Source organism: Anolis sagrei, chromosome 5, assembly GCF_037176765.1.
Source record: "Anolis sagrei isolate rAnoSag1 chromosome 5, rAnoSag1.mat, whole genome shotgun sequence".
NCBI lineage: Eukaryota > Metazoa > Chordata > Lepidosauria > Squamata > Dactyloidae > Anolis > Anolis sagrei.
The window spans coordinates 154,436,078-154,447,337 of NC_090025.1; the positions used below are offsets into that span (position 1 = coordinate 154,436,078).

The 11,260-nt window shown below is 51.7% G+C and overlaps 1 protein-coding gene across 2 annotated transcripts in view; it reads right to left on the reverse strand.

Annotated features, from left to right (window-relative positions):
* Positions 1-10,293, reverse strand: part of EEA1 (early endosome antigen 1) — a 76,525-nt gene extending 66,232 nt beyond the window's left edge. For both annotated transcript variants that reach the window (XM_060777327.2, XM_060777326.2), the window contains exon 1: positions 10,090-10,293. In XM_060777327.2, coding sequence (XP_060633310.2) covers positions 10,090-10,113 — 24 coding nt within the window. In that variant the 5' untranslated portion in view covers positions 10,114-10,293. The remainder of the gene's footprint in view (positions 1-10,089) is intronic.
* Positions 10,294-11,260: the final 967 nt, after the last annotated feature.

The following is an 11,260-nucleotide window of genomic DNA, read 5'->3' on the forward strand; positions in this document are numbered from 1 at the left end:
GCAGTTCTCTTAGCCGCAAAAAGCAGCTACCGGCGTGGCATGATACTCGAGGGGAGGAAGGGCGGGTATGTACGAATTCACAGGTGACTACTCAGGAAACTACAGTTACAGGTAAGCAACTTATAATTTCCTGTCGTAGTCACTGTGAATCGTACATTTGGTAGATTAGCGAGTAGAATCTCGGCTGGCGGGATCATGCCACCACCGAAGACAATACTGCTCTACCAAATTCCAAGTCATTCTGAGAGGCTGCGTCGACCTTATAGTGCGACACAAACGTCAAAGGGGACGACCAGACAGCAGCCTTACAAATGGCATCTAGGGACACTCCCTTAAGGAAGGCAGTGGATGTTGCAACCGCCCTAGTTGAATGCCCCCTGATTTGTGACGGCAAGTCCTTGCCTGCCATGCGATAACACAAGCGAATGACCGAAACTATCCAAGATGAAAACCTCTGAGAGGACAACGGAAGACCTAAAGCATCCTGACGATACTTTATGAATAACCTGGGAGTTTTCCTTAAAGGAGCCGTTCTTTCAACATAAAATGCAAGAGCTCTCCGAACATCAAGTAGATGTAGAGAGCGTTCCGCGGGTGTAACAGGGTTCTGAAAGAAACTTGGGAGTACCAGTTCCTGAGATATGTGAAATCGAGTAGACACTTTAGGGAGAAAAGCCACATCGGTACGCAACACCACCCTGTCCCTATGAAACTTAAGGTAGGGAGGGTCTACTCGTAAAGCACATAGCTCGCTAGCACGTCTAGCCGATGTAATGGCCACCAAAAAGGCCGTCTTCCACGATAGAAAGGAAAGGTCGACCCTGGCTAACGGCTCGAAGGGGGGTTTCGAAAGGCAAGACAACACCAGCTCTAAACTCCATGACGGAGTAACAGGGGCCACCGAGGGCCTGATATTAGCAAAACCCCTTAAAAAAGTCTTGACCAACGGGTCCATAAAACATGACGGCAACCCCGATTTCCTTCTGAACCAGGAAATGGCCGCCAAGTAACATTTCAACGAGGAATGGGACATCCCCGAGTCGGCCAGAGATGCCAAAAAATCCAAAATAACAGGAACTGGAACAGTAACAGGATCAAGTCCTCTAGCGCGAGCAAATGCAGTAAATCTTGTCCATTTATAAACATAGGAGCGCTTCGTCGATGCTCTATGTGCAGCGTCCAGAATTGCCCGCACGGGGGAAGATAAGGTCCCAAATGAAACTAAAGGGTTGGGAGAATCCTCCACGCTGTGAGCTTCAGTTTGGATACGTCGGGATACAGAACTAGAGCGTTCTGCGACGTTAGGAGATCCGACCTGTCTGGAAATCGAAAAAACACTCCCCTCGCCATCTGGTACAGCGGGGAGAACCATGGTTGGCGGGGCCACCACGGGGATATTAAAATGCACCGTGCGCCCTCCCTCTGGATTTTGGCCACCACTCGTAGAAGGAGGGGAAACGGAGGGAAGGCGTAGACTGGTCGAGTCGACCAGTCCAGAAGGAACGCATCTCCTAGGCATCCCGTCTCGACCGAGGCCTGCATCCGAGCGCAGTACAGGGCGCACTTCGAGTTGGCCGGGGACGCGAAGAGATCCACCTCTGGAGTGCCCCACGCCTGAAAGAGCCTCCGGGTTTCCCACGGGTGAAGAGCCCATTCGTGGTGGGTCAATGGACTTCTGCTGAGCGAGTCGGCCAATAGGTTCTGCTCCCCTGGCAGATGTGTCGCCAGAAGATGAATACCCCGGTCCAGACACCAGTTCCAGATTTGAATGGTTAGTTTCAGAAGGGGGAGGGAGTGGGTGCCCCCGTTTGTTGAGATAGTACATCACCGTGGTGTTGTCGGTGAGAATTTGTACTATCTGCCCCCTTATGACTCTCTCGAACGAGAGTAGCGCTCTTTCTACTGCGAGTAGCTCCAAGATGTTTATGTGAAGATCGCTTTCTCTTCCCACCCAGACGCCTTGAGCGATGAGACCTTGGGAGTGTGCGCCCCATCCCGTGAGGGAAGAGTCTGTAGTAATCACTCGGGTCGGACGAGGCGGATGGAAAGGCAGACCCGCACACACCCACAGAGCATCCTGCCAACAACACAGGGATTGACGAACTGTGGCAGGTAGCGTGAGCTGTACAGATGGTTTGTCCGTAAGTGGGTTGAATGTTGAGACAAACCATGATTGCAGGGGGCGCATGCGAAGTCTGGCATACGGGGTCACGGCTGTGGTGGAGGCCATGTGACCCAACAGGATCTGGATCTGCCTGGCCGACACGGAGTGAGCCGTCATGGCTTGCAACACTAACTCCCTCAGCTTGGCAAATCGGTCTGGTGGGAGGAAGGCTCTCTGGGCGACCGAGTCCAGCATAGCTCCGATGAAATTGATCCGCTGGGAGGGGAGCAGCGATGACTTGTCGAGGTTGACCACGAGGCCGAGAGACTGTAAAAGGGACAGAACAAAGGAAATTTGAGTTTCAAGCTGGTCTCGTGACCTCGAGACAATAAGCCAATCGTCAATATACGGGTACACTGTCACGCCCCTTGTGCGTAGATACGCGGCCACCACCGACATACATTTTGTAAACACTCTGGGGGCTGTGGACAGTCCGAAAGGGAGGACGTTGAAACAAAAGGCCCTGTTCCCTACCATGAAGGCTAGGAACCTGCGGTGATGATGCGCGATTGACAAATGAAAATACGCATCTTTTAAGTCGATGGTGGCGAACCATACACCCTCCGACAGTAAAGGTAAAATAGAAGCAAGAGTGACCATTCTAAACTTTTTCGGACGAATATGTTTATTTAGGTGTCTGAGGTCAAGGATGGGTCGCAGCCCACCTCCGCGCTTGGCAACCAGGAAGTAGCGGGAAAAGAAACAATATGGGAACACTGAAGGATCCAGGGGAGAAACAGCCCCTTTGTCCAATAACAGTTGAATCTCATCCAATAATGGAGCGGATGACAGTGTACGCCTGACGAGGCCCACCCTGGGTAGGTCACAGAACTCAATTTCATAACCCTGAGAAACAATAGACAATACCCAGACATCAGTGGTAATGCTAGACCAAGCTTGACGGAATGGGAATAACCTGTCTTCAAACAAGGGAGTGCCTGTAGGTGAAAGGATCGGAACAACAGGGGCCGAAACAACAGAACTAGGCGAAAGCACCTCGGGCGTCCCTTGAGCAATTTCGGGTACAGGTGCGTCAAAGGCGCTTCTTGGGCCCTTGCTGAGTCTTGGATTTGTTACCAAAGGACTGGTTACGGGACCTCTGGAAGTAGGGGGCCCGACGCCCGCCCTGGAACCTGGAGGAGTTAGTATTTCTAGCCCTGAAGGAGCTCCCATAGGAGTTACCATAGTTTCTACGGAAACCCGAGGATGGAGAATTCCACTTTTGTCGGTGTTGGGGGTAGGGCTGCCAGACGTATCCGAATTTGCCTGCTGCCTGCCTAACGTCTTGCTTCTGTTTCATTCTATCATCAGTTTGAGGATTGAAAAGGCCATCCTCGTGGAAGGGAAGGTCCTCAGCGAGGGCCTTCCCTTCCTCCGACAGGTTAGAAGCACGCAGCCACGCATGTCTCCTCAGTGAAGTTGCGATGGAGTACAGGTTGCCTGCGGCCTCGGCCATGTGTTTAGCCGAGTCTTTCTGCATTTTAGACAATATCAGTGCCTCCGTCTGCAACGCTTTCGGAAAGCGTTGTCGGTCGGCAGGCAGTAATTCAATGTATTCCAACATCTTTCCCCATAAAAAGGTTTGGTAACCACTTGCATAAGTAATATAGTGGGCCATTCGGGTAAATAGCCCTGCTGAGAGATGGGCTTTTCGTCCCAGAGCATCGATCTTTTTGCCCTCCCTGTCAGGGGGGGCGGTAAGTGAATTTTTGGGTCTTTTGGTCTTCGCTACCTCGGCCACCACGGTGTTTGGTTTAGGAGGGGCTGTCACCCATTTAGCCGACGACACATCGATTTTATATAATAGGTCCAAACGCCGGGGGATGGCGGGGACCAAGGAGGGGGACATATCAGACACTCTAGCTAACTTCAGAAGGTAGGGGAGGACCGGGAGAGGTGACGCGGGGGCTACAACCTGTTCCTCTGACGGGAACATCGGGTCCTCCACATGCTCGGGGGGTTTGGGAGCGGGGATGTTCAAAGCCTTTATCATTCTATCAATGAGTGCCGCAAACTTATTGAAATCAGCAGGGTGAATAAATGAGGCATTCTCCCCCTCCCCAACATGAGCATTATCCAATTGTTCATGGTCAGAGTCAGAGCTAGCCAATTCAGCGGCCCTTTGTTCAGAGCCTTCAGGCAGGGGTGTCCTAGATAGTCCCATGGGGGTGGAATCACCTTGAAAGTTGGCTTGTGAAACAGCCAAAGCGGTGACATTGTCCCCTGGTAGTCTGTCCTGGGTGTAGGTAGGCAACGCCGACACAGGTAAAGATGAGGTTGGCACAGATGACACAGCACACACGTTAGAGTCATTCGAGGTCGATGCAAAGGATGCTCCGCAGGGAGGGGCTCTCCCCGGAGCCTGTTGACTGGAGGTGGGAGGTTGGGCAGCTGCGACCGACAGGCAAGCAGCTGGAGGTGGTAAGGCCCCCGTTGTCGCTGGAACTGTGAATGAAGGCATCGGCAGGGGAGGCGCGGGGGGTGCCGGGGCCTGCACAAACACCATTTGGCCCGAGGGGCCCATCTGCCAGAACCCGGGGCAGGGAGGAGGGACCATAGAAGGGCGATGCCACCGCGAGGGTCTGGAGGCCCGGGATCGCCTGCTCCTCCTCGAATAGGCTGAGGAGCAGGAGGAAGACGATGAGGAGGAGGTCGACGAGGAGCGCGAGCGCCTCGAAGCCGACCGACGCCAGCGGCGACGCGACCTCCCACTCCTCCTAGATGGAGACCTGGACCTCCTCGGTCTGGCGCTACGGCGGTGTTCCTGGTGGCGCGGCCAACTTTGGTCGGGAGGCGCCGGTACCGGCTCAGCAGAGGCTTCCTCTCCCGCGGGTTCGCCCCCTCCGGGAGCATCCACGGCATTTGGTTGAGCACGATCGGGACCAACCTCGGCTGCTTCGCCCGGTGTCGGGGGAGGCGGGGTTGTAAATATCCCCTCCAACAGGGAAGCCGGCAGAAGAGGCAGCGGCCCTGAGGCCATAGCAACAGCCCCCGCCGGATCAGGCGGCATCGGGGACTCTCGGGCCCGGCTAAGGGGCGGGGGCGAGACGACCGGCATCGCGGCGGTGGGAGGAGTCTGGCCCGCCTGCGCCATAGCGGGCGCATGCGCGGATAGAGGCGTCGACGTCGACGGAGCCGCGAAAGTACACTCGGCCGCCTGTAGAGGGAGCACGGCCCCAGGAGGGCCTTCCGGCGTCGGCGGCAACGTAGTTGGCCGGCGAGCATCCAGCACTCTTCCCGCTCTTTCTAAGGGAGGTCTTTCCTGAGCGGGAGCATGGCGGCCATCTTGAGCCTCCTTAGGCTTGGGCCTCTTGTCCTTCTTCTTGGCCGGGCCGGCCGAGGAAGCCAGGAAAGGTAGGTCCGAACGCTCGGTCGGTTGGACGGGGGCGGCGGGAGGCATGAGAGCCCTTTCATAGAGAGCCGCCCGAAGCCTGGACACCCTGTTCTTCCTCGTTTGAGGAGTAAAAGAGAGGCATATGGCGCAAGATTGCGTCAGATGGGCCTCTCCCAGGCAAGTAAGGCAAAGGGTGTGCCCATCGGTGTCCGGTAGGATGTTAGGGCATTTGGTACACTTCTTGAAGGAAGTGGTTGCCATAGCTCAATGCCGATTCCGGTCCGCGTCAGTAACGTTAGAGATCAGTCCAATTCAGATCTAACCAGAGGGTTTGGCAAAAGGATCGTCGAAAAGCAGTCCAGTGTCAAATGAGAGGGCTTGCCAGAAGAGTCGTCGAAGAACAGTCCAAGTCAAAAGGATCAATCTAGCAATGACAGAAGGTTCTCAAAGCTGCTTCACACGCGAGCGGATTAAGAGAACTGCCGGCTAGTCCCGCCCTCAGGCTATATATACTCGGGGGGGGGGGGGGGGGCGGGCCTAGCTGAGGGCTTAAAGTGTTCTGACTTTCTAGAAGGTTCCGTAAAGTTGTATTGCGCAAGCGCAGGGATACCAAATGTACGATTCACAGTGACTACGACAGGAAACCAAAACTTCCTCTTTTTAATGCAATCAGTGGAATGGAAAAGCCAAAATGCATATAATAGCCAAACACTGATCCAGTACCATATACTGACAGCAATTCTCCAGACTTATGGGCAAGTCTTTCTTAAATCTTCTTAGTGAAGACAATTTAATTACAAAGCCAGACTGAATATGGGCTCACATTACCTATAAATCTTGAGTCAAAACCCTTCCACAATCAGGGGAATCATTCCAATGTCCCTCCAGATGTTGTTTGAAAGCAACTCGAGGATCCTAACCAGCAAACCCACTTGGCTGGTGAGGAATTCTGAGAGTTGCAACAACATATGGGGGATGTCATGATTCCTCCCCTAGCCACAGTAAGTTGGAGAAGTAATAAAAGATTATTTAAAAAAACCAACTACAAAAGACAATTGTAAGAGCTTTACTGGCTGGGGAGGTACTTTATATCATCTTAGTACAGGTGTATTTGCCCTTTTCAGGCACGTGCAGCTTGTACAAACTATCAATAAGTGGATGTGTGGTACCATATTTTGCCACCAACGTTTGCAAATGTATGCAAACAGGTGTGTGAGATATCAAGAGTCTGTATGAGCCAACAGGCAATGACTCCTGCAACTTCGCACTGATGTAATCTGCTGTGATGTTTAATAACAGCAGCCTTGGAAGAGTCAGTGAGTAATGTCATCCGCCCTCAAAGGGAGTCACCTCCCAGCGACAAGGAGAAATGAGTCTGGCTTAACTCTGTGTCAAGTGCTGAGGCCTTTAGCACTAGGCTTTGCAGCAACTGGAGATAAATTCACAGAAGCTAAGCTAAAAGTTCCCTCAAAGCTGTATGAATCCTCTATATCAGTGGTTCTCCACCTGTGGGTCCCCAGGTGTTTTAGCCTACAACTCCCAGAAATCCCAGCTAGTTTACCAGCTGTTAGGAGTTCTGGGAGTTGAAGGCCAAAACATCTGGGGACCCACAGGTTGAGAACCAATGCTCTATATATTGGTCATGATTAATTCCTCCCTTCTAAATTTCATCCCATCTTCTTTCCTCCTTCTTGTTCCACCCATCACTATGAAGATGGAGCTTCCCTTACCATCATAATTTAGTCTGCCAACCATCTGAAAACAACCCCATAGCCTAATGACATGTTGGGGCAGCTCCAGAAATGAACCAGTCACCAAATTGTTCCACAGGTGTTCATCAAACTCCTACTTTCTCTTCACCCACCAACATAAAGATGGAGCTCTCCATAACAGAGTCATTGAGTCTGCTAACAATCTGGCAGTTTATGGAATGATGCCAGATAGGGGAACTTCAGAGTCTGATCCTTCACCAAATGACTTTCATAAATATTCACCAAACTCCTAATTTCTCCACCATCATGAAGATGGAACGTCCCATACCACCATAATTTAATTTACCATCTTCCTGACAGTAATCTTATGTCACGATGACATACAGAATCACTTCCAGGGACAAATCTTTCACCAAATGTGTCCCATAGGTGTTCACCAAACTCACACCATAATTTAGTCTGCCAATCATTTGACAGTAACCCAGGGGCATGATGACATGTAGGAGCAGTTCCAGAGACAAAACCTTCACCAAATGAATTCCTCCTAGTTTCTTTACAACCATCATCACAAAGATGGAGCTCCCCATTCCACCATAATTTAGTTTGCCAGCTCTCTGGTAGCAACCCAATGGCATGATGACATTCAGAGGCATCTCCAGGAATAAATCCTTCACCAAATGGGTTCTATAGGTGTTCACCAAATTCCTACTTTCTTTCAACCCACCACCACGAAAATGGAGCTCTCTCATGCTACCATAATTTAGTTTGCACATACTGCAGGTTAAGTATCCCTTATGCTTAGGATCAGAAGTGTTTCAGATTTCTGATTCTGGAACACCTGTATTTGAACATATATACACAAGGAGATATCTTGGAAATGAGATCCAAGTCTAAACATGAAAATCAGTTATGTTTAACCCAGGGGCATGATGGCATGTAGGAACAGCTTCAGATCCTTCATCAAATGAGTGCCACAGGATTTCACCAAATTCCTACTTTCTGTTACCTCCCCTTCCACCAAAAGATTGTTTCTGCTTAGTCCTTATCCCGCACCAGGCTGATCAAAAGGGCCCCCACTCCAGTTGCAAATCTCCAAGAGTATATGGTTCAAATGCTGCCTGCTCAATAGAGACCCTGTCTTTGAAACGCAGTCTACCCTCCATAAGAATGAATTCTGCATCCACAGATTCCACCATCCACAGCTTGAAATATTTTTTAAAAATCCAAAAAAGTAAACTTCAATTGTGCCATTTTATAAAAGGGATAAAAGGACTTGAACATCCATGGATTTTGAGGTCCTACAAGGTGGGTCAAAACTCACAAAGAGGTTTTGAAACTTGATAACTCCTTTTTTATGTTTAATTTGCAATACCATAGTGTTGTATATAGGCAGTCCCAGAGTTACAAGCATCTAACAAAAGACTCATAGTCAAGAACAAGAGTGCCACAACAGGAAGTGAGAGAAATCTACTCCTCGGAAGGGAAATTAAGTCCTGAGAGAGTTATCATGGGGCATCTCCACTGGAGCGTTATCCCCAATCCTTGTTTCCACAAGTCATTTTTTCCAAAATCCAATTATCAAAGGGACAGAAAGTGAGTTGGATTCTTCTGAACAAGGGCACAAGCAGGAAAACAAACCCAACAGGGGTGTTAACCCTTTCCTGTACTATTCAAAGCTTGCATATATATCTCTCTCCAGACAAAGATAGATAGACAGACAGACAGACAGACAGACAGACAGATATAGATAGCTCTCAACCTGTAGGCCACAGCCCAGCTGTGGGCTGTGAGAACGAAAATCCGGTTTGCAAACTTTCTTTCTTTTTTTATTTGGTTTTATTTTTTTATTTCTGCTCATTTCCTCAGAGTCAACCAACCTTTTGGTACTAATGTTCCAAAGTGGTCCCTGGTCAAAGTGGGCCCTGGTTAAAGTGGGCCCTGGTCAAGTGGTCACTGTTCAAAGTGTGCCCTGGTTAAAGTAGTCACTGTTCAAAGTGGTCACTGTTCAAAGTGTGCCCTGGTCAAAGTGGTAACTGTCCAAAATGGGCCCTGGTCAAAGTTGTCCCTGGTCAAAGTGGGCTCTGGTCAAGTGGTCCCTGGACAAAGCGGTCCCTGGACAAAGTGGTCCCTGGACAAAGTGGGCCTGGTCAAAGTGGACCCTGACCAAAGTGCGCCTTGGTCAAAACAAAGGTTGGGAGCCACTGATATATAGCATAGGGAAGGGTTAACACCCATGTGGTGGTGGTTTTGCTCTATATGGGGCTGGATTTAAACTTTATAATGTGTCTGTTCCGACTTACATGCACATTCAACTTAAGAACAAATCTTGTTCGTAACTTGGGACTGTCTGTACAGTATTTATAGGCATCACAATCACATTACATTATGTGTAAAAAAAAATCTTGTCAAAAATTCGTTAAAAACCAGGGGCCTTTGTGAATGTTGGCCCTCCCTGCAGAACCAAACCCCAGTGGAGACATTCAGGGGGAAGTGGCCCAATCCAACACGAGTAGTCGGGGCCTAGATTTCCCCCACACCATCCCCAGTGGCCCCCTTGGCTTTGCCTGGAGAGACCCTCTCTCTGGAGGGAGGGAGGCCTAAGCCTTCCTCCTCATCCGAGGCCTGAGGGCAGGAGGAGGCCGGCAGGGGCGCGGGCTCCACGTTGTGCATGGAAGGGGAGGCGAGGCAGTGGGAGAGGCGAAGGCCAGGCGGCCCCAGGCGGCAGAGGGGGCGCGACCCTGCTCTGCTGCTGCTGCTGCCCGAGCCCGGCTCCAGGAAGTAGTAGTGCCTCCTCCTCCTCCTCCTCCTCCCCAGGCTGCTGCTCTTGCTGTGGCTTCTCCCGCTTGACCTCTGGCACCGACCCCCGCCCGGCCCCTTACCCTCTGCAAAATCCGCCTAAACATGGTGGCGGCGGCGGCGGAAGTGGCGGCGGCTCCTCCTCAGCGCGGGCCCCTCGGCGCCCTGGCCCGCACAGCCCTTCACCCGCCTGCCTGCCTGCCTCCCAGGCCCGGCCCAACTCGCTCCGTCGCCGCCTGACAGCCGAGGGTGGCGCTGCCTGCCAGGGCCCGGGCGGGGGACGGAGCGAGGGAGGGAGCGAGGGAAGCACCTCCTCCCAGGGCCGCGCTGCGCAAGATGGAGGCGGAGCGTCCCTCCTTGGGCCCGAAAGGGAAGCCGGCCGAGCCTCAGCTCAAGGAGTGCCAGGAGGCCTCTTCTCAGGAAAGGAGGCCGGCGGTTTCCCCTCAGCCACAGGAAGGGGGGTGGCTTGTCAAAGGAAGAAACAGCTCTCCTTCCTTCTCTTCTTTCCTCCTTCCTTTTTTCTTTCCCCTTCCCTCCTTTCCTCCTTCTCCTCCCTTCCCTTCTTCCCTCTTTCTTTCTTTCTTTCTTTCTTCCCCCCTCCCTTCCTCCCTCCTTCCTTGCTTCCATCTTCCTTCCTCCTCCCTCCCTCCCTCCTTCCTTCTTTCTTCCCCACTCCTTTCTTCCTTCCTTTCGTTCCTCCTTCCTTTCTTTCCCCCTCCCTCCCCCTTCTTTCTTCCTTCTCTCTCTTTCCTTCCCTTCTTTCCTCTTTCTTTCTTCCTTCCTCTTTCCCCTCCTTCTTTCCCCCTCCCTCCTTCCTTTCTTCCATCTTCCTTCCTCCTCCCTCTCTCATTCCTTTATTCTTCCCCACACTCCCTCATTCCTTCCTTCCCATTTTTCCTCCTTCCTTCTTTCTTTCCCCCTCCCTCCCCATCTTTCTTCCTTCTCTATCCTCCGTTCCCTTCTTTCCTTCCCCTCCTTCCTTCCTTTCTTTAACTTTCCCCCCTCCTTCCATCCCCCTCCCTCCTTCCTTGCTTCTATCTTCCTTCTTCCTCCCTCTCTCATTCCTTCCTTTTTTCTTCCCCACACTCCCTCCTTCCTTACTTCCCTTTTTTCCTCCTTCTTTCTTTCCCCCTCCCTCCCCCATCTTTCTTCCTTCTCTCTCCTCCCTCCCTTCCTTCCTTCCTTCCTTTCTTCCTTTCTTTCTTCCCCCTCCTTCCTCCTTCCTTCCTCTCCTTCCCCTTCCCTCCTTCCCCT